Below are 27,977 nucleotides of genomic sequence, written 5' to 3' on the forward strand. Positions count from 1 at the left end.
TTAATGACTTGTGTTGTCTTAATTTTGTTTGTGATTGAAGGATGATAGTGCACTGTATGTTAAATCTGTTCATTACCTTGAGTTTTGTTGATTTTTTTTTTTTAAAAATAAATACGGATTCTGTAACAAGGAACACAGCAATCCTTCAGAAACAAAGCCTAGAAGAGCCTGCAAAGAATATCGTTACAGTTTTAATGAAAGCTGCAGGAAAGAAATTAATTTCCTTTTTTGGATTAGAAAAATGTTTTACTCAGTAAATGTACTTGGATGTTTTTGCCATGAAGCGTAGTAGCCCAGCTTACCAGAGAAGTGCAATATGTATAGTGATTCTGCAGTTTTCTTAAACATTTCAAGTGTTAGGAATTTAAAAAATCCAACATATTATTGATTTTTTTTTTTGCTAGTAAATGTACTGTATAGTACAATCGGAGTATTTCACAATCAAGTACAAATCTGGATACGATTGCTATTTTGTATGTCGGATTTTTTTTGTGCAAAAGATATACACTGTTAGTCTGCCTTCACTGTTAGTGTGAATTTGTGTGGTTCATTAGAGAATTTATTTAAGAGGATCAAGCTTTCAGTGAGCTTCATACTGGCTAATTTTAATTGTGATGTTAGGAGCAACTCTTTAGAATAACTGAAATGGGATTCCTTGGATAACTGTGTGCTGGAGAAAATGAGATTCCTTCAAACAGAAGGCCATATCCTGTGTTCCTTACTCAGGCAGATATCCCACTGAAATCAGGAATTGGCCTAAATCTAATTTCTTGATTTTTAGATAGCTTTGTTTCTAATTAAGTTCTGTACAACTTCATTTTGAATGATAATGCTGACTAGCCCAAGTATAAAAATTGAATGATAAAATAAAGTGCAGTAACATTGTTCTCAATTTTTTTTTCCCCCTGAAGCACCACATTTCACTGGTCTGAAATACTGGAGGGAAATTCTTGAAAACCCTTGCTCTGTGATGCATCTTGGTTCAAAAAACTGGCCCCTTAAAAAAAAAACCAAACAAACCTGTTTTTGCAAATACCTGTCTTTGTAATAGGCTGGTTATTCAGTGAAATATAATGGAAGTGTGTTTGTATGTAGCCCATTAGGCTACTAGCATTTGTTTCTGTTCAGGTGATTTTCGTAAAACATTAGGTAAACAAGCCCAAACCACTTTGGTGAGATAGAAAAGATAAACATTTTGGTCTTTGCTACTTTTGTTGCCATTTGATCCATACCTGTTATAGACACTTGATTGATGAAGTGGAATTTGGCTATTTGCCTTTGTGTCTTGAAGTCTAAAATGTGCTATTTGTAATGTGGACTTGGGGAGTAGGAATAAATCAATGCAACTTGACCACTGTGTGGAGTTCTTAAACAGGAACTGTTCTTTAGGTAAATATCAGTCTTCTCGCATATACCACATAATCTGCTAAGAAAGGTAATGTTTTCAAATTAGGGATTTCACACTATAGTGAAGAATTCTGGCTGGAGTGTTTTTCTTGCTGCTAAAGAGCCTTTGCAGACTTTACTTCACACCTAAATTACCTACGTGACCTAAACCTCAGAGCTAAAATACCAGGCATTTCTTGATGGTAAATAGAATTATCTTAAGTCATTTCTCTACTGGGGAGGTGAGGATAGTTTTACCAGCTCTGATTCCAGTGTAAACAGCAAAAGGCAATAAAGTGCAGTCAAAGGAACTGGATTCAGTGATGACAGTTATAAAAAGAAAGATGTAAATTGGAACAATGGGAAATGGAACATAATGTGAATTCAACAGCTTTGCTACCAACCAGACGTTAAAAAAATCACCTTTACTGTGCTTCATTTCAAAGGAGAGAAATGCATAAAAATGAGGTATCTCATGAAAAGAGAGGTAGCTGAAAGGCTTCACAGATAATATGGTTACAGGTGACAGTGGAGTGTTGAAGCAAACACAGGCCATCTATGCCAAAAAGACTTAAGGAAAAGTCTAAAAGGAAGCAAACTCAACTGGATCAGACAAGTTGTTTAACTCAAAAAGCGTAATTTGAAAAGCAAGTTATATCCACGTAAGGAAGATACAGAGGAAGACACAGAAAGGATCATCAACTTTGACAAGCTACAAATAGTTAGAGAAACACTTTGCAAAAAGCTACCAAGACTAATAAAAAATAATGACAATAAAAGAGGTATACAGTAGCTTTCCAATTAAAAAAGAAAAATCCACAACTCCTCAGCTCAGAAAGGATAGCAGAGGTCTAGAAAAATCACCAGTGGTGTGAAGACTGATGCGGTGACAACTGTTTCATCACTTCTGACAGGAGAAGCAGGAGCATCCAATGAAAACAATACATGGCAAGATGAGAAGCAGCAAAAGGAAAGAATTCTTCTCACACCACATTGTTAAACCCAGTGCAGCCTGCTGTGACTGCTGGGAGTTTGTGCTAAAAATTTACAAATACCCAAATATACCAAGACATGCAAAGCCTGAAGGAGCTATCAAAGCACTCCCAAGTCATAAATTGTTGTTTATTACTGGTTGCTGCCAAACAGAACATAATGGGCTAGACAGCTCTTGGTGTGACCCAATATAACTGTTTGTTGTTCATTCTTTGTGGCTATGTAATTTTAGGTGTTCCCAAAAAACTTTAACGTAGCTACAAAAGGAAGCACTGGCCACATAATGACTAAATCATGACTAAGTTTAGTTGATTAGATCTCCTTGCTTTGTTCATCTGTATACTGAAGTTTTGTGGCTTGGTCAGTACAACTAGGCATGATTAATTACACATTTAGCTAAATATTTTCAGTGTGTCTCAGCGTTTCTATACAATCTGACCTTAATGATCTAGATCAAAAGGCTTCATTAGTCCTGGTGAGGCCTGGCACGATGCAGCCAACAGTGGGCTTCAGTTGTCCCTTTGACTGTGTGCTCACAGCATTGTGAAACTGACAGCCTAGGTCATGTTAAACAGGCAAAATTAACAGATTGTAGGATTTGGCTAAATCCAACAAAACTGTCAGCATCTATTACTCCTGCCGATCCAGTCTGAAGAAAACCTTTCAAGAGTAAGGTAGTGAGAACTGCAGAGTAATTGACTGCAACAAGGTAACACCCATACTCATCCTGGCATTTTAATTTCATCTTACTCCCATCAATTCATCAGTTAAACTAAACCAGTATTTTGGAGATTAGTCTAAATTCTGGTTCTTAAGTTGTTTGGGGTTTTTTTTTATGGATTGGAAATAAAGTATAGCAATAAGACCGCTAAAAAGTCAATGATACTTTGCAGAAAAATGCACTCATTGTTCTGACAGCTACACTACAGGGTCTCTAATTATTAGCAAAGATGAGAGAACAGAAACAGCAGTAAGACAGACGGTCAGGGCAGCACAGCTACCGCAGCTGGCTGTGCCAGCTATGGGTGTTCTCCTCTAGAAACAAATGACTGTAGAGAGACGGCGGGACTTAATAGAAATAAAATCCTAGTAAGATTAGTCACTTTCTCTTCTCTGTTCTCTAAACTTGTGAGGGTGTATTTTTTAGGTCCTACCATGCAGACTGCACTGTCAGAATGGAAGAGCTGTAGGGTAAGTGCACATTGCCTGCAATACTGATTAGAGCAGAACCAGAAATATTAATTCCTTTTTCCAGACATCCTGCAGAGTCCTGAACTTCTGTGCTAGGACTTAAATTTTCTAGAGGCCAGAGCAATTCACCTTTGCTAGTTACCCTGAACTGCTAACAGCATTAAAAAACAAACAAAAAAATTCTTAAAATTATGACTATGCAAATTTATAGGTGGGGATAGGATGGGTCGGTTTGTTTTTTTAATGTTTAAGACACGCAAATTAACGTACATTAAAGAAGGAAGAGAGTTTAGTAACTTCCTTGGACACCTCAAATTTTCCAGCCTAAAATGATTACATCTCTGTAATAACAACTTCAAATATAGGCAAGTTCTTACTTGATACTGAGCTGCTGAGGGAACAGAAGTTGCTGACTGACTGCTATAGCATTTTGTGCTCAGAAGCAGATCTGTGTATAAACATTGATATACTTCTAACACAAGGAATTGCACAACATTTTGAGTATTCTAGCATCAGATCAGTTTCCTGACCAGTAGTGAAGTTTTTGCCTTACAGTCACATAGTACAAACCTAAAAATTTGTACTCTTACTTGTACTCTTTGAAAACACAGCAACTATTTTAAAACTCCAGCTACACATGAAGTATAATAAGTCTGTGCTTAGGGCAATTCCATTAGAGTATCTTCAGTTTCACTATTCTAAACAAACTACCCAACACAGTTATTTGGGAGAGGGTAATTTTATTTGTCCTATTGTCATCAGTTTAAACAGTCATAAACTACATCATACAAAAATCTTAGTAAACATAATAAGCACTTAGGTTCTCTTTGCGTACTCTCACCAAAAAACATAGCCCAAAGTAAAGGCTGAACAAATTTAACGTCCTCTGTTCATGTCATAGTCTATAGATATAATTTAAATCAAGCAGTTGATGTGCACGGCTATTTGAAGGTGAGTGTCCATTTACACAAGAAAACAGAAGTGGGCTGTATTCTGGAAGTGGAATGCAGGTAGTTTGAATGCTAAAATCTACAAACCATCCTGAAGCCTTGACGGGGCAAGGGTGGGGTAGTCATCTTCATTTCTGCTCTGGAGGTTCATGTTTTACCCAATCCTCAAAGCCACCACCATATTGCTGAACTCTGAAAATACGCAGAAGATACAGTATTAAGAAGGACTCTTCTTGAAGAAGGTATCTAAGAGGACATGACAAAAAAACCCAACCCAACCAAAAAAAAAAAAAAATTCAGAGAAAAAAAAACATACAGAAATTCTCTGCAATCAAACACACTTGTACCTAGCTTCACTGAGCCAGATCGACATTCCTTGTACTTTTAATACTGCCTGCTTCCATGCAGTGTGTTCTGTAACTCTTTTCTTCTAAATGGCACAATGCTGGACATCAAACATCAAGCAAGTAGTAGCAGCTGGATCAATGAAACAGTTTGCCCCTTCTTTAACAGACTCACTGCAGTGGGAGATTTACATGTTATTATGTCTAACACTTCAGATGTCATCAAATAAATGCAGCACACTGATCTTTAGTTTCTTACAAACCTACATGCTCTATAAATCTGACATAAGCCTGCACAAAACTAAAGTCTAGAAAACAAAAACCCACCATGCAAAACAATACTGACTCCTTCAATTAGGCAGCATGAAAAACAGTAATGGAGGATATCTTGCACTTATTAATAAGAATGTGGTTCCCTACTTTTGACTAGAACTAGCAGGGATAGTCCAGTTCATGAATTGCAGTTCAGCGAAAACATAAGCAAACAACCAATTTTTTAAATTCTATCTGCAGTCTTCAAGCCAGAGAGACACCTTCTGGCATGGGTGTAACAATTCTGCCAACCAAATGCTGCTTTTGCTTTCACTCTTACCAATCTCATTGTCTTTTTAGCTATTGCCTTCACTGCTTTACTCCTGGCAAACAATCCAATGCTTACTGAAAGTGAAGGCGTACTTTGTCAACAGTGAACTGTACAAGGAGAACTGCAATTTAACAAAGGGTGTGGTTTCATAAACTATTTACTCTAATTTAAGATTGTACTTCTACCACAGCGAGCAGTTCTCCACCTTTCCGATCATTCTGCATCTGAGGACTAGTGCTCATGAAACTGTGTAAGGAAGCAACGCCTTGGCGAGGGAGCCCTGAGAGGCAGAAAGGCCCTTTAGTGGCACCATGGTTTTGTAGCAGACTGTGTCCCCCGCAGCACATGCGCAGAGCTGCTGAGGAGTTGTTTCACAGGGCAATACACCTCACTTTGCTGGAACACCCAATGGTGTCTGCACTGAACCTTGAAAGACAAGAGGAGGTGTCTAACTCAAATATCAGTTGCTTTGTTCATATTCCACATTTGAATTTTTACCCTTGCCCACAAGAAGCTGAGTACGAGTTCTGCTTCGGGGGGGGGGGAGGCCGCATTAATCCCACCCTTACATGCACAAGTCATACCTGCTGAAACCCAAGGAGGTGGCAAAACCGAGTGCTTGTTTACTTCTTTTTCCTGCCAAACAGGAGAAAACCACAGGGTCTGACTTGGATGGCATCTTTTGATTGTACTGCTCCTTGAACGCCGCTGGGTCCATTTGTAGAGCTTCCACTAATTCACCCACTGGAAAATACAGAAAAAAAAAAAAAAAAAGGTCTCATTCATTCTTCATCTGCAGCCAGGCTTACACTGTTAGGCTTCTAATTCCTCTTGAGGAAAAGTTTAGCCGCGCAACATCCGAGGAGCTGCCTAGCACAGCTCCTCTTTCCTCGGTCACCGCCACTTGCCCACAGACTCCAGCACCAGGCAAAGGCGAGCACCCAACCTCCCCAGGCCAGCAGCGTTAGCAACTTACGCGGTATGTTGATGGACGCTGGGATTTTCCCAAATCTGTCGATCTCCCACCTCTCCCGCACGTCTATGTGGAGGACGTTCGTCTTCTTCAGGTCTTTGAGCTCTTGGTAGGAAAGGCTCGGCGCCTCGCCGGCGCACAGGCTGCGGCCGGCGCCAGCCGCCGCCCCGGGACCTGAGAGAGGCACAGCCCGTCAGCCCGGAGCCGGCCCCCGCCCGCCCGCCCGCCCGGCCCCCCGGGGGAGGCCATCGCCCCTAACAACGTTCAACATACTCACACGGGGCTCCCCCCCGGGCGCCGGCAAACCCCGCCGCCCGCCGTGGCGGAGGCCCAGCCGCCACCCCGCCCCCCGCCTCACCGGGCGCCGCCGCCCGCCACCAGCCGCCGCTCGCCGCCCGCCACCAGCCCCAGCCGCCGGTCCCCATCAGCCCGCCGCCGAAAATGGCGCCCGCCCAGGCCCTTCCTGCCGCCCGCCCCCGCCGGCGGGGGGGGAGGTGGCTCCGCGGGCGGCACCGCCTTCTCCTCAGGGGCGGGGGCCCGCAGGCCTCGGCCGGGCGCTGGCCCGCTCAGGGGCTCGGGATGGGCCCCGCAGTAGCCGGGCTGAGTTAAAAACAATCAGTTTTGGGTTTGGTTTTGGTTTTTTTTCCCCCCCTTTTTTTTTTTCCCCTTTTCCCCTGAGGAGAAAAGGTGATTTTTAACGCTGGCCTGCACCGCTTTCACCCTTGCTGCTGTCCCCTTACAGCCACAGGAGCTGTGGTCCAAGGGTAATAACCGCATCCCTAGTTTCGATACGCTTTGGTTTTGAAATCTGTCAGTCTTCCAGCCCCAAGGACTGATGGCCAAGACACGCTTTAAGTGGAGAAATGAGGGTCCCTCTGTTCAACGGGTTTTAAATCAGTACTCCGTATTTACTACATACCTTTGCAGATACATTATGTACCAGTGGTCTGTCTTTAAAGGCAGGTGTGCTGGATCTTTTCTCTTCATAAAAGATGCATTTTGAGGAGTATGTTGTTGAATCTTTACTAATGAGAGTCTTCCTTCTCAAAACGAGAACAAAATATTTCTCGGTACTGTAAAGTGTGACAAATTGAACCTGGCACATATAACTGGTTCACTAGCTGCCCTTCTGCCAGCCTCTCCATATGGCCTCCTTGACTCTTTGAAGCAGTGTATCTATATATGAGTCAAAGTTTTATGCGTTTTCCATTTTCAAGAAGGTATGGGTAGAATACACTACTTCTAGAAATTCTCTTTTGAAGTAGAATTTACTGTAGATTTTATCTGGAGTAAAGTAGCGACCACAGTTACCCTCCATTTATTGCATATATCACTATAAGGACCATAAAGCGTGCGACATTGAGCGTCAGGATACTTGTCGTATGAAATGCATATTCACATGAAGTTGCGTTTTTATAAATTAATTTATGGTTTTAATTTGACCCAGGATCATACATATATGCACACAACGAGAGAACACGCTAGCTTGCTTGCAGAAATAGGAATGATCCACTAGCCATCTTGTGAAAGACTGAGAGTTTGAAGTCAGAGGAGATGAAGCTAGGCACACTCCTCTGGGCGGTGAAAGGGTGGGAAGCAGCATGTTCAATTCCCCTCTCGCTTTCATGGCACTGTCATCCTGCACTCACTCAAGCCCTCCTCAGCAACTTTCTTAATTTCACCTCTCGGGACTCTCTCTCTCTTTCCATTTCACCTCTTCTGCATTTCACTCTCTCCATTTCTGCCCAGCCTCCCACACTCATCCCCAGTGGCGTCATTTCCCAGCTGATAACCCAGCTGCACATTCTTTATCCTCATCTTCTCATTTGACTGAAGCCTTTGTTGATCAAAGAAATGGTTCACAGACCCAGGCTTTCATCAAGTCTTACTGCCTTTCTAATTTTTTTTGTTACTGCATCTTCTTTTTCGGACTGTCATGTTTTTTTCCCCCACAAACTTTTCAGCCTTCCCATAGTATTCTGCACCATGCTTTACAGTTTGCTTGTGGCCTTCCCTCTCTGCTTTCTCTTTTCTTTCCTTCCTGCCTCTGATTGCTCATGCTCTTTGTGTTTGTTTCTTCTTTGCCCTTGACCCTTCATTTTGTCTCACTACCAAACCCCCCAGACATGATTCAATCTCAACATTGGCTTTCTTTGGCTCTGCTTTTGCGTTGTTGAGTGCTTCTGGAGGAAAGCTGGGGATCTGGCTGATTTCTGTGACAAACCTGTTTTCCTAACATGCAACTCTCATTTATATCCCATTTTTCCCAACACAATGGGAATCTATCCATAAAGCCTGCTGTCCTTACTCTCTGCACAGAATTCAAACAATTTCCTTTGAGTAACATTTTCTCACCTCATCTTTTCTACCTCCTTTGCTTGCCTTCCCTTTCTGCCAGTGCCCTGATGTTCTACCTCTTCCAGGTATTTGTGTTCTCTTCTCCTGTGCTAAATGAACATATTCCCCTTCACATCACACTATCTCCCTTTCACACATGTTCACTTTTCCTTCCGTCTCTTTAACCTTTTAATGTAGTTATTGCTCTTGCAGTGCGATAATTTTCTAATCTCTCCGGTGCGGAGGAGGAAGGACCCACTTCTTGATGTAATTTGTTTCAGATTATTGCCCCACATTCTTTCTCCCTTTCACATATAGACTCCATGAACACGGTGTTCACAACCCATGTCTGGGGCTCCTCTGTTACACGCTCTGCAGTCTGCCCGCAGACCTTTGTGCGCCATTGTCACCACTGTCATTGACGTGCCTAAAGAATTCCTCCTACCTAAATCAAATCCCGCTTAATCTGTCAACCTCTTTCAACAATACTCCTCCTGACATCTTGTCTTTGCTTGGTCCAATGACTTCTACATGCTTCTCTAACCATTCTTTCAGCCTGTTTGTTAGCAGATCCACCACAGGTTCTTCATCCTTGGTTTTTGCAGGGTGCCACAGCAAATTCACCCTTTCCCCCTTTTTTCCTATGCCTTATCACTGGATAATCCTATTCCAATAAAACTGCTATGTCTCAGTCCTTAATTCAGATTTGCCTTCTGTCCAAATAAAGCCCCCCCGCCTTGCTGTCTAGCCACATGCTGGGTTTAATCTCAGTCCCGGTTTCTACTAGCTCCTCCGTCGTGCGCTGGACACCCTTTCCTCTGCCTGTCCCTCACCTGGGATACGCACCTTTGATTCTGCCCTCCCTCCAGTCCCTCCCACGGTGGCAACCTTGAAAATCTGCGCAGGGCCCAGACCCTTCTGCACAACCTCTGGGTACGCTACCCGCACCCCTGCGCACAGGCAAACCTGTTCGCTTGCCCCCCACGCGCGCAAATCCAGCGCAGTATCTCCAGGCCTTTCAGCAAGACCCCGCCAAACCCTGATGCGAAGGCAACCCCCATCACGCCCCCCTTGCTTTGCACCCCCTTCCCTTCTTCGCCTTGAGTTCCTAAGGTGCCCCGCGGCCAGACCCGCAGCTACCTGTTGCCCCTCAGCTTCCCCGCCGCCCCTTCCCACCCGGGAGACGCATTTTGCCCTCGAACCGGCGCCAGCGCCGCGATCCCCGCCGCCCTCCACGCTACCTGCCCCCGGCCGCCCCCTCCCTGCCGGCTCCTACGGCGCCGGGGGCCGCCCGCCCGCCCGCCGTCCCGGGGCCCGGGGGCAGCCGGCCGGGCTGCGGGCTGCGGGCTGGGGCGGGGAGCGGCGCGGCGAGGCCGGGGGCGGGCCGCGCCGGGCGGAGCGGAGCGCAGCGGCGCGGCCCTGGCTGCGGCCCAGCTTCCTCCGCCGCTTCCTGCCGCCGCGCTTGCCTGCCTGCCTGCCGCCCGCCGCTCCGTGAGTGCGGGACGCTCGGGGCGGGGAGGGGGGGGGGGGGCGCCGGCCCGGCTCGGCTCGGCTCGGCTCGGCTCGGCTCGGGGGGTGCCGTGGCCGCGGCGGGCTCCTCCGGCGGAGCCGGGCGGCCGCGGCGCCGACGCGCGGCTGGAGGGCCGGGCCGGGCCGGGCCGAGTCGAGCCGGGCCGAGCCGCCCCGCCATGGCGGCGGCCGGCCCCGCGGCCTGCGGAGCCGCGTCCCGGGGGGCGCCGCGCAGGTGCAGGCGGGCGGGCGGGCCGCGGCGGGCGGGCGGGCCGCCTGTGCCGGGCTGCGGGCGGGCGCTGCTCCGCCGTGGCCCCGGGCCGGACCCTCCCCGCTGCCGGGGGCGCCCGGGGCCGCCCTGCCCGGCGCCTCTCCCGCGGCGCTCCGAACTGGTGGCCGAGGACGGCTCGCCTGGGCTCGGCTTGGGTAGGCGGCGACGAGCTGCTGGTGCCGACCGTCAGCTGTCGGTCTAAAATGGGTTAACCCTACCGTGACACGAAAACAGCAGCACCGGGCCGCCTCCGTGACCTGCGCTAAGTTTCTCTATTAAATTCGAGAGAGCCGGTAGCATCGCCTTTGCTTCGGTTTAAACATAAGCTCCGCTCGCTTTGCGTTAGGCGAGTCAGCAAGCGCGTGCAGTTCAAAAATGGTCTTGCGGCTCTGTGTCGTGAGGCTGGCGTGATTATTTCTGCCCCGCTCTGACAGCCTGGCATATGGCGGCCTGGTGATGCCACCGCCGGCCTGCTGCCGGGCCCCGCGAAGGCAGGCTGCGGGCTCCCCTCGCCAAGGGTTTTAGCAGGCGGCGCGTGTGGCCGCAGCGCCGGCGCTCCGCTACCTGGAGTTGAGTTTTCGGCGAATGCAGACAGGTATGTGCCTGGTGATCGGACGACAGCCTGGTGACGGTCCTCTCCATTAATCAGGGACGTGGTATTTTAGACCCATAACTGCAACTCTGCGCGTTGTATTTGAGTTAATGTTTAGATTCTCCGATTCCTGGGTATTTTTTCTTTAGAACTTCATTCAGTCTTTTGCTGTTGATGTCCTTTACTTTAGGACTTCATCCTACTCTTGCTATAGATACGTTGCTACTCGCATGGTTAAGCAGGATATGCATGCCGACGTATTAAACACAGGTGCACAAGAATAAAGTAAGATATCAAGAACATAGAAGCAGATGGCAGTAACTCCAGGTTTAGCACTGTATTCTTTTTGCGTGTTGTCCTTAGCTACAAGTATTTCCCAATTCCGTTAAATAATCCTCTTATACAAGCATGTAAAGCAGAGTCACATTTAAAGGATTCTTTCCGCTCTCATTTTCTAGCTTTTTAAATGGAAGCATAATAGTGGCATGAACATGCACCAGATTGATAGCGGAATGTGTCTTTGTGAAATTGCTCTGCAGTTTACTACGGTTGTAAATATTTTGTCAGATTTCTTTATGAAATATTGAAGAACTGGCGCTCTGTAGTTTTGTTTCTGTGAGATTTGCAGAAATGCAGCTAGCGTCTAATGGGTTCTGCTGCGAGCATCAATCGTAGATCAAGGACAAGTTGTTCCACTTTAGACATGTCATCAAAACAAACTGGGGCAGTCTGTGTGGAGGAAGAAAATGGAATGAAATTTTTTGCTCTCGGCGGCAAGACTTTGACTTTCAAAGAGCTCAAACGAGTGTTCTGTAGTCATTTACGGTTTTATCTGTTTTACCCCCATTAATTAGCTGACTCCCACAACACCCTTCCAGAGCAGATGGAAAGTTATGGGTAGCTGTTGTCTTTCTTCATCTGCTCCGACTCAGCCCTTTAGGCAGGGCTACAGCGTGAGTCTCAGCTTAACGTATTATCATGTGTGGGCTTCAGCCTGCTATCTCACACACTGTGCTGCAACCACAGTTCCTTTTCATTACTTGCTATTACTTTAGTATTATTTCTTCTTCTTTTTTTTTTTTTTAGGCTTCGCAGAATTAGCGTTTCTCTGAAGTTCATCCTTTGCTCATATTGCCCTTCATTTTCTCTTACGACATCTTGAACCACTTTATTCCCCGTTTTTGTCCACATGGTTATCCTGCCAAGATACTGTGAGTTCACTGGTTATTCTCCAGCTGCTTCAGTGGTTACGCCCTCAGATTTTCTGTGGTGACGGCACTGTTTACATCAGTGTTCATATCACACAAATGCATAGTCTGTTAGCTCTGTCATCTCACTGCCTTGTTACATACAAAGTTTTCACTTGCAGGCCAACATCATTAGTTATAAGCCGTGGCTCTTTTTATGGTAGTTATGTGTTTTGCTTTTTAAAGGATATCCATGAATATGTAGGAAAACCCATGTTAGAGCATCCACCCAGATATTCTTCCCTCTTGGTGCATTCATATTTTTTAAATACATTTAAGGTGGGCTAGAGACCATAAGGAAAAGTTACAATTTGCTTTGTGAATTTGGATATTGACAGGGATCCCTGAAATTTTCCGTAAGACACTAGTAAAACATTTGCTATAAGATACTACCAGAAATACATCATCAAAATAGTTCTCCTTTTACCCTCAATCCTTTTATTTACTTCAGCCATAAACCCAGTTATGGGGTCTTTTCATTCTTGTCTCTGGACACATCTGGTTTCTATTCATGCTTAGAAGTAATTTTTCTGCAATGCAAACATAAACATTGACAGACCGTGTTTAGAATGGCCAGCTAGATAAAAACGATGAATAAAAGTGAGAAAAGCTATGGGATTTTTACTGTCAGTTGGAAAGTTGCATCTAGCGGTCCGAAGGCTCCGTCTTACTCCTTGCACAAAAAGTACATCAGTGTCTCACCCTTTTAGGATTGTAATATAATGTCAGGATTGGCGTTTGAGTTCCAGTGATGGCGTAGGATGTGTGATGTGCCTTTGGGCTAGGAAGTCTCGGAGATGACACTTTCAGAATTTCAGATGACATTTTCCAGGGGAAGAAGTGTTGCTGCCACTACCAGTCAGCAGTTCTGGTCCTTTTACTGCTCTAGCAGGCAGCAGGGGCTTGTTTGCTGCAAAGGTTTTGGTGGCTGTCAGAGCGCTGAGCCTCCTGGCCCGCTGATGGGTGACACTGCCTGGTTGCTAACCGTGATGGATGTGGTTCTTGCTCTGATTGGGTGACATTTGATCTAGAAGCGAACAAGCCAAAATGCCACAGGTAACGCTCGGAACAGACATCCAAAATATATCAACTTGCAGCTTACATCAAAACATGTAGCAGTTCTGCAGAGGATCTGGCATTACTGACTCATACAAGGCTCTTTTTTTGCGCTCTCACAGTTAAGTGGAAGGTCATAAAGCCCCTTCAGAAATGCGCTATGGAGCATCTTGGCCTTTGGACTTAAATCTGCACATCTGTGCTGTTCCTCAGTCCCTTGCTTTGGTGGTCGGCTGCTGTTGACAGCTGGACAGTTCTGCTAAGTTACATGAAAGTGCTAATTTTTGAAATGCTGTATTCAGTGCGCTTTGCTTTTTCGGTGTGATGCAGGTTTTGTTTCCATTAGCAACATAAAATCATATCATTTTAATTGGAGACTTTGACTAGAAGTGGTGAGATGGTTGGTATTTTGGGTACCTCATATGAATTGAGGGATTGAGGTAAATGTAATTGCCCCAGCTACTTTGAATTCAGGTGCTCACTGATGGAATAATTAACAGTACTGGTTTCACGGTTAATGGCCAGTCCAACTGGGAGAGTTCTACCTGTATCCAAAACAGTACCTGGAGACTATCTGTAGACTCATTTGGCTATACTGCGTGGGGTAAATATGCTTAGATAAGCTAATGGTTATTACACAGTTTATATCTTGTTGTTTGCATTCTAGTAGTGCAAGTGTAATCCTCCTGTTATTCACTAATCAGGAAAAATGTTGTGATAGGTATTACACAGATAAGAACAAAAATATGGCACTTGCCTGAAAGAACTGGCACCCTAATCATAAGAGGAGGGAAAAAATGGATCTTGGCAGGTGGAAGCAGTGTTGTGGTAGTAGTCAGCATGGCAGGTTATTCCTCTAACATACTGGTGATCTGGTTCGGGTTTCTTATAAGCATCGTAGTAAAGGTACAGCATGGGAAAACTCAGTAAGGTGGCACGTTTCAAAATTTAGCAAGGGAGCTGGAGATATCGTAGGAAGAGGGACTCAACCTCTAGGTAAGGAGTGCAAGATGATAAGATGGGATAGGTTTTGGGGGTAGACCCCTCCAAAAAGTGAAGACATATTCTGCTTCTCCACCTCTGTTGCATAAAGATGCTGTGAAGAGGAATGACCTGTTTTGTTTTGGTTTGGTTTTTGTGGTGGTTTTTCCGCCCCGCCCCAAAAGAAAGGTGAATTCTAGTTCACACTAGCCTTGTGTCTGTTATTGGTCCTAGCTCTGCTGAGTTGCAGTAAAATATACAATTTAAACAAATAACAATTATTTATTTTAGGAACTACATCCAGCTCTTTTTAGTTTCTAAATATATACTTTATGAAGAAGGTGCATTTCTAAATATAGAAATATTAATGCTGTTAATTATAGACTATTTCAGGCATACCTTACATTTAAAATACTCTAGGCATACCTTAGATTTAACTTAACAAATTTAGCACATTGATTTTTGGCACTTTGTCAAATTTGAAGCTTTTAAAATTGGGTAGGCAGATCATTCTGCTGCTTTTGAAGTGGTTTGTTCTTTCTAGAAAGGTGGAAATGAGCAGTTGTAGTGAGGAGCTTTTGATCTTAATCAGCTTTTTGTAGGCAGACTGCCATTAGGAGTCTTTTAAGAAGTAAAAAATAAACTGAGAATAGCAAGTGATGGTGATTACATTTCAAACTCTCGTATGCTGAGCTCAAAGAATCTGAACATGTTTGGCAAGGACTAGTTCTTAGTTTTGTATGAAATGATTGCTTAAACGGAAGAGCTTTAGCTCTTTCTGTTTTTAGATTTTTTTTTTCCCCATGAAACTGCATAATTTCTACATAAGATTTTTACTGTGTGCCAAATAGAGATCAGGGTGGAGCTAACATCCCCTCTTAACTCAGCTTTTTTTACCACAAAAATCAGGGTTTTTTTATTTGTCAGCTTCATTAGTGAAGTATCGTTTGCACTGTGACTTGATTTTGTGTATACAAAATGAAAAACTTACCATATTTGTTTTTCCATCACAAAAAGAAACTTCCAAGCGAAGATTCATGGAGACTTCTTTCTGCATAGGGAAAGCGGGAGAGTCTCTCTCCTTTAGGACACTCCACAGTTCATGGCTGTAGCCATAAATCACTTGTTGAACATATTCAAAAAATAGGAGAATGGGTTGGAAAGAAGCAAATCATGGGAATATTGCCACGGTTTTTAATCTTCAGTGTATCAAGTTCATTTTGTGTAAAGTGTTCATTTCTCCTCTGCCTGCTTGTCCTGAATGGCTTCTGCCTATGGTCAACAGAAACCTAGAGAATTTCTCTCTTGCTTTTTCTTAGCTGTATTTTATGCTTTCTTGGGTCTGTGTTTGTTCAGGGTTTTCATTCCAGTAAAATCTCAATTTCTTATTTCCCATATGTGCTGGTTTTGGCTGAGGTAGAAGTTAATTTTCTTCATGGTAGCTAGTATGAGGCTGTGTTTTGGATTTGTGCTAAAACCAGTGTTGGTAATTCAGGGATGTTTTCGTTGTTGCTGAGCAGTGCTTACACAGAGTCAAGGCCTTTTCTGCTTCTTACACGGCCATGCCAGCGAGTAGGGAAGTTGGGAGGGGACACAGCTGGGACAGCTGACCGCAACTGACTGAAGGAATATTCCATGCCATATGATGTCATGCTCAGCATATAAAGCTGGGGGAAGAAGAAGGAAGGGGGGGACATATGGAGCGATGACGTTTTGTCTTCCCAAGTAACTTTTATGCATGATGGAGCCCTGCGTTCCTGGAGGTGGCTGAACATCCGCCTGCCGATGGGAAGTAGTGAATGAATTCCTTGTTTTGCTTTGCTTGCATGCGCAGCTTCTGCTTTACCTATGAAACTGTCTTTATCTCAACCCATGAGTTTTCTTACTTCTATTCTGATTCTCTCCCCCATCCCTCCAGGGGGGAGTGAGCGAGTGGCTGTGTGGGGCTTAGTTGCCATCTGGGGTTAAACCACAACACCATAAACTGAAATATTTCTGAGAGGTAATTTCCGAAGCACCTTATGTTTCTTCTTTGTTTATCTCAATTAAATGTAATAATCAAATTCCTGGCGTAAACATTTTGATTTTGAAATGTTGATCAAGTTTTTAATTGTTAAATGAAATCTTTTACTTGTAATGTTTGCTGTCCCCAAATATACTTGAAAAGGGCAGAGAGTACTGTGTATGTACTGTGCTACTTGCGTGGTAGATGCTTGCTGAGTAGTTTGTTGCTCTTACCCTTTTATCCCACTTAATATGCTTTTCGAAATGAGGCACAAACCCTGGCTGGCTAGGTCTTCAATATGCTGTGGCTTTTCCAAGAGCTCACAGGTCAGTAAACATTGTCTGATGGATGCCTGTCTATATGTGTGTTCATGAAAACTGTTTAATCTAATGGTCTGTGTTATCTTTTGTTCTGCCTGCTCTTACTGAAAGAAGACTGAAAAGTCTCTGGGTTGCTCGGTGGGTTCCCAAACCTGCAGTGTGAACACTGGCTTCTTATGCCAGCATTTGTTTCTAATGCCACGTTGATTATGTTGGGCTAGAAATGCCACGCTTTCAGTTGTTGCAGGTACCAGCTGACACTCTGTCTTCTCCATGTGTCATGAAGGACCCTAGAGAGTGGGTTGAGCGGTGGGCTCTGTGTGCCCCGATCTGGATCCTATCACCTGGCCTATCACAGGTGGTAAAGTCTTGCTTGCATTTCAGTTGGTTGGGACCATAATTTTTCTTTCATGAAGTTATCCGAGCTCTCAAAATGTACTGATATGAACATGACTTTTATTTGGGTGAAATCTGTGGTTTGGACAGTGTTATATAACCTGTCCAAAGAGATAAAAATTGTTATGCTGAAATGAACTCGTAGATCATTTATGTCAACGTTGAATAACCTAAACACAACTACGTTCCTTTAGGGAGGACATTTTTGCTGTCTTTGCTATTGACTCTTTATATAATTTAGTGTAAAATCATGGGTTTTCTAACAGTAGCTGTATTGGCCTTACTGTTTCATGAATGTCTCAATGAATCTTGTGCCTAGTTAAGTGGTGGTGTGACAAGTGGTGATGGGTAGTTTCACATGAACCTTGGATATGTATGATAAGATGCCAAGGCAGAAATACACAGTTGAAGTTGTTTGGGTCTGAAGCCCTTTTTCCTGTTCTAGGGATGCTGTGATGTGTGGCTGTTGACATACGTTAGGCAAGCTAAAATTTGTTGAATATAAATAGTCAAGAGCTGGACTATGCAGGTCTTGCTTGCTGAATAAACATGGATTGCGAACCTGGACGGTCAGCAAAGATGAATTCAGTGGCATTGTTCACTTGCATGTCTAAGCATTTGAAGCTTTATACCCTTAAGTACAGGAAATTTTGAAATCTACAATTTAAGAAGATCATGGTATTTAATTTAGTATAAACTGATTGCTATGTAAATGTAGCATTCTGAAAAAAATGAAGTGCATTTTGAAAGGTTGAGGAGACATGAAGCCATTGATGCAAGGAAGCAAAGAGTAAACGTTTCTTTCATACTGTAAAGAAATTTGACTTGTCCAAAGTAAATCTCTAATTGCTACGTTCCTGCAGAAGACCTCCAGCACTAACAGTATGCATGGCAGATGCAGACATGTCTGTCCAGATCTATAGGAACTTGGAACAGGAGCTCTGAGGCACGGATTGCCTGCTTCGCTTTAGTGAGGGCTGTTCAGATACCAGTGGTGGTGGTGCTCTAGCATCGATATTGATGGCCGTTCTGCTAATTGGCTTAATGGATAAGAAAGGAGAGGGAATACTGAGTTCAATATACAGGTCAATTCCCCTGTCTCTCAGAGCTTCAGTAGTGCAAAGGTCTAAATGCATATACAGAGAAGATTCAAAAACTTAGGTAGACAAATGTTTTAAACTTTGGCAAACTTATCTACTTGATCTGTAGCAAGAATATATCTTCTGGTATTCTTAAATGTAAGGCATTTTAGAGGTTTCCTATACATAAATGAGGTAGCGTGGTTGAAAATGTTTGGTACTGGTGGCTCAGGTGACATTATTAACTTCTATGTGGTACACAACAAGACATTTTTTTTTCTAAACAGAATGGCTCACAGATTTGCAATGTATGAATATTTGACTGTGTTACATTCATATGCTTTGTATATGAAAACATAAATTTGTTTTTGTGAAGCACATCATTAAAAGACAACCTGTAAACTAAGTCTCAGAAGCAGTTTATGTGATGCACAGCTACACTCCTTCAGTGAATTCACATTTGGATTTTGATTAAATGTCTGGTGTGCTGAAATGTCTGAGGATTTTTTTTAAAAGTTTAGTGGCAAATGTTTATCCTTTAATTCTGTTCCTAATAGGACTCCTTGATTAATGACCCAAATTTCCTATGAGAGGCTTCATCTGTATGGTTATTCTCTGATGTTTAATAGAAGGGTCAGCTTGTGCTCCAGTCTGTCCTCACTCAGAGGAGAGGACACTTTCATGAGATTTGGAATACTTTTGTATTTTATTGAAGTGTTTGGAATTGCTCAAAAGCTTTTAGGGAATGTGCAAGGATAAATGGTGACAGAAACCTTTCCTAAGGGAGATATGTTAAGGAAGAGAAGGTTTTATTTTAATGAAGCCTTTCTGATAAGGTATGGCTGGAGCTCTGTAGTAGTTTCCAATAACAAAAGTAAAGAAAATCTTGGTATCTCAAATATTTAACACCGCTGTCTTGTGTGTGTCCCCTGTAGCTACAGATACAATTTATAATGTCATGTAATACCACTAACTGATCTTGCGGCATTCCTAAGAGTTCATTCCTGACACGTTCATACTCCTTGTTACACAACAGCTGACGTTAGTCAAAGCCTAAAACTGTGTTCATGAGGTTTGAATGTGTGATTTGATCTCATGCTTTTAGAGTTCGAACTCTACATTTGATGAAGTGTTTAGACAATAAAGCAAGCCCTGTTTCTCTTTCCCAGTAAATAACAGATGCGGGTGAAAGATCCATCAAGAGCCAATCCCGAGAAACCAAAGAGAAGCAAAAGGCCTAACAGGCCACAGGATGAAGACTCTTCAGATGACATTTCAGGTAAATACATTAGGTGATGTTTGGCCCTGAGACTGAGGCTAATAACTTCTGTGTTGATTGATGAAAACCACAAATCAGCGATACGACGAAATACTTTTCTTGTTTGAATTTATAGCAGAAATATTCCCAGTTAGGTGTTTATGACATGATCTGTTGTTATACCACGTTACTGCCCTGAAGAGCTGGAGTGTTGGTGGATCTTCAATGACAACCTCTTCAGAGCAGGAGAACGGTCCTTTCCAGTCCGTGGAAGGTCAAGCACATGTGACAGGAGGTTGCTTGGCTGAACGGGAAGCTTCTGACTCAGCTCAGAGGCAAAAGGAAGGGCAGAGAGGGTGAAGGCAGGTTTGGGCTGCCCATGCAGGGGCCCTGAGTGTCTAGGGATGGGATTAGGTAAGCCAGCCTCAGAGTTGAATCTGATGAGTGATGAGTAAGATCGGCTTGTATGGACACTGTGACAGTAAAGTGAAGGCTAAGGCAAGTGCAAACCTGCTGCTTGAGGGGGCAAGGGTCCTAGGGACATGGGATGTGGGAAGAGGCTGAGGAGCTTAATCCTTCCTTTGCCTCTGTCTTCACATGTAAGCTCTGCACTCGCTTCTCACTGGTCCCTGAGCTTAGTAGCAGACTCTGGGGTTTAAGCATTGACCGGAGTAGAAGAAGATTGAGAGCTGTTAAGCAAACTGAATGTGCACAAGTCCATGGGATCAGATGGGACGCATCTGAAGGTGCTGAGAGAGCTGGGTTATGTCATTGTGAGGCTATGTTCTGTCATCTTCATGACAACAAATTGAGGAGAGCAGTTGATCAGCTGGAGGGTAGGTCTGCCATTCAGAGTGACCTAGACTGACTGGAGAAATGGGCTGGCAGAAACTTCACAGGGTTCAACAAAGGCAAGTGGAGAGTTTGGCACCTGGACCAAAATAACCACATACAGTTACAGAGTGGGAATCAATGGCTTGAAAACAGCTTTGCAGAAAAGGTCCTGGGGGTCCTAGTGAACACACTGAATAAAGCAAATGGTGTGGCTTGTGCCTGCTGTATGCTGGACTGTATTAACTAGAGTGCAGGTCAAGGTACGTGCTGCTTCCCATCTTTTCAGCACTTGTGAGACTTCATCTGGAGTACTGTGTCCAGTTGTGGGCTCCCTGTTACAAGACTTGTCGGAGTGAGTCCAGCAGTGGGTCACCCCCTCCACATGGTTAAGGAGATGGAGACCTTATCGCTCTCTACAACTACCTGAAAGGAGGTTGTAGTGAGGTGGGTGTTGGTCTCTTCTCCCATGTAGTTAGCGATAGGACGAGAGGAAATGGGCTCAAGCTGCGCCAGGGGAGGTTTAGGTTGGAAATTAGGAAAAATTTCTTCACAGAAAGGGTGGTCAAGCATTGGAACAGGCTGCCCAGAGAGGTGGTGGAGTCCCCATCCCTGGAAGTGTTCAAAAAACGGGTAGACGTGGCACTTTGGGACATGGTTTATTCTAGTCTACCCTTGATTGGTTTAGTGTGGACTTGGTAGTGTAGGTTAATGGTTGGACTGGATGATCTTAAAGGTCTTTTCCAACCTAAACGATTCTATGATTCTATGATTCTAACATGATGTGTGAAGAGGGGCTGAAGGGAATGGATTTGTTTAGCCAAAGCAGTAAAAGTACAGTTTCCTTCTTTGACTGCCTGATAGATAGTTACAGAGAAGGCAGAGCCAGACTATTCTAGGAGATCCACAATGAAAGGACTAAAGGCAACAGACAAAAGTTAGGGCAAGGAAAATTTGGCTAGGTATGAGGAAATTTATTTTATTTTCACCATGAGGATGGTCAAACAGAAAGCTGATTTTCTAGTGAGTTGGTGAAACCTCTGTCATTGAAGATATTCAGCACTCAGCTGAACAAAGCCGTTAGCAACCAGATCTAAATTTGTATTTGACTCCGCTCTGAAAGAGGGTTTGGACAAGATGGCCTTCGGAGGTCCCTTCAAACCTAGGTTATTCTGTGATACTATAGTGGAATTTGTACAAAAAATATGACAGAGAAGAATTGTGGTCAATATTCATGGGCAGTTGTATTAAAGATGCATGGGTATTTGGAAATCTGTCTTTATGGATGGGGAAGGAGGTCAACTGCCTGTGTTGTTATATGTAAAAATAGATTTCTGTAGTATTTTCTGTTGACACCCCCCCACAAAAAAAGAAGTCCAGGGAAATTAATTTTGTATAAAAGTAGTCCTTGTACTTTTGTACAAAATAGTCTATCTGTTTTTAAGAGGTGGTGTTTATTGACTTGAAAAGGATTTTCATTACAGAAAGACTGAAATAGATTCTTCATAAAATTCAGTATATGGGGAGCAGCTGGCTGATTTTTCCTGTTTTAGTTCTTTGCCATTTTTTTCCTAATGCTGAATTCGTTGAAGACTCTGCTCCTTTAGTATACACACGCTCCTTTTCATAGCTATTATTTTTAATGGATGAAAGTGAGTGTGTGTCATTTTCTCTAGGCTTAACCTGCCAGCACGTGAGCCAAGCAGTGGATGTGCATCATGTGAAGAGAGCAGTAGCTCAGAGCGTTTGGTCAGTATGTGCAGAATGTCTGAAGGAGAGGCGGATGAGTGATGGTGAGCCCGTGGCACCTTCGGACATATGGCTCTGTCTCAAATGTGGCTCTCAGGTAAGCATACGTTGGAAATTTATGGAGGTAGATATGCCCTGATTTTCTAAAGGATATGACTGGTATAGACCCTTGTCTGTTTGTCATCTCGTTACCTTTAGTGGAAACAGTGTGACCTCGGTGCTTAGTTGTGAGGTCTATGCTTCAGCTTCTTCAGTGGAGTGGGATGTGGCCTTACGTTCTTCTTGTCTGGTTTTCGGCAGTGTTTTGGGTTAGCTTTATCTGTTATGGTGCGGTGCAGCATCACAAGTAGTAAGTGATGCTCCTGCCTTTTCTCTGTTCTTCATCTTGCCACTTGCAGAGAATTGGCTCCAGGAACTGTGTGGTTGCAAAATGCATCGGTTCAGCTGGCTCATCTGGCAGAAGATCCCGCAAATACAAATGAATGAAAAATGGATATGTGTATTGCTGAATCGACTTATATTATGGACACTCAATTACTAGATTGGACTGAAACCAGGGAGAAAGGACTGTGCAGGAGTGAGAATGCTGCTTTCTGTGGCAGCTAGCCATTAGATTGGATAAGTTACGATGTCAAATCATGGCCTCAGAGTTTAAAATGGCAGATCATGACCCCAAGGGCTTGCGCAGGTTTGGTCCTGTGAGTGAAGTAAAGCCTGATACAGAAAAATTCAGTTTACAGGCAGTGTCATGCTTGGTTCAGCTAATAGTTGCCTGAACAAAACATTTGACAATTTTCTTAGACTTTTGGTAGATCTTGCTATAGTAAGGACAGAAGTCAGCTCCTACCAGTATTATCTGAACAGATTTAATTTTGCAAAGAAACATGCTGTTAGCAGACTCCAGAAGATCTGGATCTGAGGAGGACTCCTATAGCTTGTCTCTGAAAATTTGTGGTTAAGATGGGCTTTTAATAGGAGTTAAATCTGTGTGCTTTTTCACTTGATGCTGTTAATAGCCTCCAAAACTCATGTCTCATTCACAGACCAGTTCTGAATCTTCTAATTCTCACTCTGTAGACACTTGAAAAATTGCAAATGCTTTCTCTCGAAGTTGTTGTATATAAATGGTGTGTTCTGAGTAGCTTTTTAGTACAAAAACAATTTGTGTGCCTTTTGTATTTGCTGTCTGGAATGCACTTGGCATTCTTGAGCAGTGAGGGTTACCTGTGCTGTCCTTTCCTTGATATTCTGTAGACTAAACATGCTACATACTCATTTAATTCACATTTTTTTAGAGAATTCTTACTTTTGTGAATGGCATCATTTGCTGTCTATTGATACTTATTCAATACTTATTCAAAAGCTAGGAATTATTTCTATTAAGTTAAAAGAAATAATAATTTTCTTTACTTTTAACTGATTTTTCCAAGTAGAAAGGATGAGATTTTGGTTTTGTGTTGTCATTGATTTTCCTTTATTAGTAAAAAAAATGTGTTTATTTAAAAAAGTTAATCAATACCTTTATAATACTGGATTATAAAGAATATTAAACCCTCTGAATCCTTGAGAATGCTAAATGAGTATTTAGGGCACTATAGCTTTCTGTCTAATTTTGAAACTTAAAGTTTTTGCAGTTTATTTACTAATAATAGTCTTTTCCTACTTCCATTTTTTCCCCTTACTGTGCTGACGTTTCCATTTTTAGGGATGTAGTAAGAACTCAGAAGGCCAGCATTCTCTGAAACACTTCCAAACAGCACGCGCAGAACCTCATTGCATTGTTATCAACCTCAGCACATGGATCATATGGTAAGAATGAATATGCAGGTGTTCATGTATGCTTGTGTATAAGGACCACTCATAACTTAAAGCAGTGTCTTCTCATGGTAAAGAATGATTCTGACAGATAAAATGAATACTTTAGATAGAGGAAAGGCAGGCTTTCTGGAGAGAAAATTAGTTTGTCCTTAGGACTCTCAGAGGGGTCACAAATCAATACTAAGACAGAAATTCGAGTCCACTGTGTTCTGTAGAGAGTTGGTTGGTTATAGGTGTTTGCCCTTCCTGCTTGTTACTATATGATTATTTGCAGGACTGTAAACTGAGATTATTTAAATCTCTAAGTATCACAGTGAATTGGGGCTGATCTATAGAAGAGCATATATGGGACAAGAGTGTTCAATTTTATTCCTCTCCTTAGTATGAAAAATTATAACCTGGAGCTTTAGTAACCTGTGTAAGATTGTTAGAGAGGTTTGTTAGAGCTGCGAGGTGCATCCAGATATCCTGAATTCCAGTTCATTTCTTCTTTTGTTTAGGTGTTATGAATGTGATGAAGAGCTGTCAACACATTGCAACAAAAAGGTTTTGGCTCAGATAGTTGACTTTCTTCAGAAACATGGTTCCAGGGCTGAACCAAGTAAGTTTAAACAAATAGTTTTATCTGGAGACATCTGTAATGTACTGTGTCTAAAAATGAGCATTTCAGATTTTGAGTCATGTTAAACATACAATTTAAAAATTATGTATGATGCGAGTATAATACACTTTGTAATTGCACAATTACTTGGGCAAGTGATGCCTGTCAAAACATAATTTCATTCTTTTTCTACAATATGATTACATTTTAAAAATATTTTGGGCACTGTAGGACAGTTTTCCCAAATTTTCTTCTTAATGAAGAAAGTTTGTTGTAGAGAAGATGTTACCTTAAATAAGATGCCATATAAATTAATACACAGAAGTGATACAGAAGCATAAAGTAATTGAATTTTCCTAGTGTGGATGTGTCACATCTTAAATTTTTTCTCATTGAAGTTTGTTTTCCACAGTTAATTAAATTTGTTTAAGTGGATTTTCTAGTACTCTGTTGTTGGATGTAATGCTTTCTGTTCCTTTATGTTACTGGGTTTTAATTGATAGAACACTCATTTATATTAATAGAAAATAGTATTAAATTATTTTCTTGTGTTTGGAGCCTACTGTATCTTCTCAATATATGTAATAGTAGATAAAACTTTGTACGTGTGGCACTGAACTGCCTACTCTTGATGATGTTGATGTCATTCTTGCCTACTGTAACACACTCAGCAGCATTTCTGGCTTGTGACTTAGAGAGTGCATTGGATTCCAGATTTTCTTCACAAAAAACAGCTTAAGTAAACTTTTAAAACAATTGGTTGCAGTTTTTAGCAGAGATAATCAACTGGTTAGAAGTAAGAATGGAAAAGAATTGCCCCAGTGAATTAGACTAGGTATTCCTCTAGCTGCATGTGCATAAATCCTACTGATTTTAAGAGGTGTTACATATTTTTGGGGGGGGGGGGGAAATGAAGGGCCACTCAAAAATACATACTGCATATTTTGATCTAGTCACAAGTTGTATGTTAAATTATTAAATTGTAATAAATTGATAAATTGCGACTTTTTTCATCTTTTTGCTTAGAGCAATGAGAATACAGTACGTGATTTCACTTGTTCACAGCTTCAGTTTCAGGTTTATGTGTAGTAAGTGGGTGTTGCAGCTTGCCAACAGATGAAAATGCTGCAGTGTTTGTTTCAGTTAATTTAATGGAAACAATTTCACTCTGGTTTTGTACTGCTGGATAAGATTTTTGGAGTGATATGACTCTGTGTGCTTCATGGTTTAGATTTTTAACTTATGAATCTTCAAAATATGTAAAGTTTTCAGAGTGTGCTGCTTAGAAGTTTTCTGTGAAATGTCTTAAATTAAGCAACCAAAATTCCAAACTAACTCAGGAAGAGTAAGCTTAAATTAGGCCCAGGATTTCTTAAAAATCAGGTATTTATAGCAGAGCAGGGCAGAATATATTTCTGCTGTATATGTATTTGTGTTTCATTTTGATACTCTGTTTTGAAAATGCATATATTTCATTTAAGTATTTGCCTGATATAACTGGAAACTCTTTTCTGTAACTGGAAACAAAATCGTATTGTTCTTGTTTAGGGCATAGACCTTTTTTTCCTTTTTTTTCCTTTTTTCCTCCGTTTTAGTTAAACCAGTTTTCCCTTCAGTTTCTGAAAGCAGGCATTGAAATGAAAAGCTAGCTATCATCCAGCTTCAGTTTGTGGTCATGCATTTTGTGGTAGCAGTGCATTGAGTTGGCCCTGCTTGCTTTGGTGCCTTGGAAAAGGAGGTTCACAACAGTGATGTAAAAGGTAGAGTTGGGTACCAATGGTGATGTCAGGCGAGTGGTGTGCTGCAGGCAGCGCGAGGGTCCTGCTGCAAGGCAGTGGGAGGTGCAGGGCAGTTTTAAATGGGCGACGGACCGATTTCCCGGCGTCTCGGACCATGTGTTACCGGTCTGCACGGTTACGCTTCACCCTTCAAATTCATGCACGTGCCTGGTTTTAAGTGAGCGAAGAGACACGTTGGCATCCTTGAAAGCTAAGGAAGTCATGCGCAAGCCTTGCAGGGTGGCCACCTTGGCAGCAAGAGGTCTCGGTGCACAGAGGTTGCTCCTGCAGGGCTGTCATGTCTCCTGCTCCATGCCAGGAAAGGGCTAAGGCTCACGTGCAAGCCTGTTTTCATGCAAAAAGCAAGCACGTGTGTGCGTATACTTCCAGTAACGTTTTAAAGGTAGAAGTCGGCGACTCTCTCCATGTGGCAGAGAGTATGGCTGTGCTGAGCAGTTTGGATCCTGTTCTTGAGAGCTCTGGGAATGTTGGCCCAAAGATGATTTGCTGGGTTTTCTTAAGCGGCAAGGAAAAGAGAAAAAAGCTGTTTGCCTGGCATGGCCTGTTGCTTTGGGCCAGGCTGCTCACTGGAAGAGGCTGGGGAACAGCCATGTATTGATAAATAAGTGGTGTGCGTGAGAGGGAGTTCCCAAGGAGGATTGGCATTCTTCTTTCACTTTGATAAATGTAACAGCAGTGCCTTTTCTGTTTTGTGTTAAATACTTGGTCTGGCACACTTGGTACTTCCCCTAAAGGCATGTAACTTAAGAAAGATTTTTTTTTTTTTTTAGTTAGACTGCCTTTAAGGATTTTTTAAAAAATAAAATCTGAAATCAAAGTGCGATTCATGCTGTTGTCCAGAAAACAAAGGACACAAAGTATAACAGTGAAAATTATTGACAAGTTATCTTTTATTTTTTTAAGTGTAGCATTTTATTTCACGTTACAGTAATATTTACAGTGTAACTGTCATCCTTTGAGTTGGCTTACTTTATTTTTATTCATTTTGTATATTCATCCATAATAAAAATAAACTAATTAAATGAAATGTAACTTGTGAGAAACAACTAGTGTAGAACTGACAATTAATAATTCATATTTCCCACTTCAAAATCAATCCTGTGCTTTTTTCCCATTGCTTTTCTGTTTCTTCCTAAAAAAGCAGCCAAAGTGAAGACACTTAATTTTTCCTATCAGAATGTGGCACTATAACAACAATTTATCTTATGCGTGGATTTCTTTCTGTTGTAACAACTGGTTGGCATGGTGCGTCATTAAAATGCAAATAGCATTGTGTAGAAATTTCTGCAGAAATGCAGTATGAACATGGATATAAGTAACAGATGAGGGCTGCTAGGTTTTTCTTTTTTGGTTCTCAAAAGTGCAGGAGTCATTTAAAGATAAAAAAAGATCAGCGTAAACATGTAAGGGAGGGTTATATAGATTTCCTAATTAATGCAGCTTGGAAAATAAACAAAAGCAAAATGCTTGTCATTTGGTACTAATGTGGTGGAATAGTGTGGCAGCGGGATCCCTGCTTTTCACTCGGCCTCTCATAAAGATTCAACTTCACTTCAGCTGTAAAAATGTGCAAATTACATTACTACTACATGACTGACTTTTGTAATTACATTAAGCGATTGAGATAAATCCCAGTGCTGGGTTCCCAAAAGAATGCTTGCAGCTGTGTGATTTTCACATCTGATCCTATGGTTTGTTGTACCCAGCA

The 27,977-nt window shown here is 42.5% G+C and overlaps 2 protein-coding genes across 2 annotated transcripts in view; one reads left to right on the forward strand and one right to left on the reverse strand.

The window, feature by feature from the left end:
• Positions 1-4,313: 4,313 nt before the first annotated feature.
• TSTD1 (thiosulfate sulfurtransferase like domain containing 1) lies at positions 4,314-8,238 on the reverse strand. The gene is made up of 6 exons (XM_075707725.1): positions 8,135-8,238; positions 7,340-7,460; positions 6,779-6,977; positions 6,424-6,594; positions 6,032-6,191; positions 4,314-4,712 (listed from the first exon to the last, which is right to left on the reverse strand). The coding sequence occupies exons 1-6, from the start codon at positions 8,236-8,238 to the stop codon at positions 4,649-4,651; spliced, it is 819 nt and encodes a 272-aa protein (XP_075563840.1). The 3' UTR covers positions 4,314-4,648.
• A 1,976-nt stretch (positions 8,239-10,214) lies between these two features.
• The window catches only part of USP45 (ubiquitin specific peptidase 45), a 57,029-nt gene continuing 39,266 nt past the window's right edge, over positions 10,215-27,977 (forward strand). The window contains exons 1-5 of the mRNA XM_075706621.1: positions 10,215-10,248; positions 19,383-19,492; positions 21,979-22,148; positions 23,757-23,860; positions 24,370-24,470. Coding sequence (XP_075562736.1) covers positions 19,393-19,492; positions 21,979-22,148; positions 23,757-23,860; positions 24,370-24,470 — 475 coding nt within the window. The 5' untranslated portion in view covers positions 10,215-10,248; positions 19,383-19,392. The remainder of the gene's footprint in view (positions 10,249-19,382; positions 19,493-21,978; positions 22,149-23,756; positions 23,861-24,369; positions 24,471-27,977) is intronic.

Source organism: Pelecanus crispus, chromosome 3 (assembly GCF_030463565.1).
Source record: "Pelecanus crispus isolate bPelCri1 chromosome 3, bPelCri1.pri, whole genome shotgun sequence".
NCBI lineage: Eukaryota > Metazoa > Chordata > Aves > Pelecaniformes > Pelecanidae > Pelecanus > Pelecanus crispus.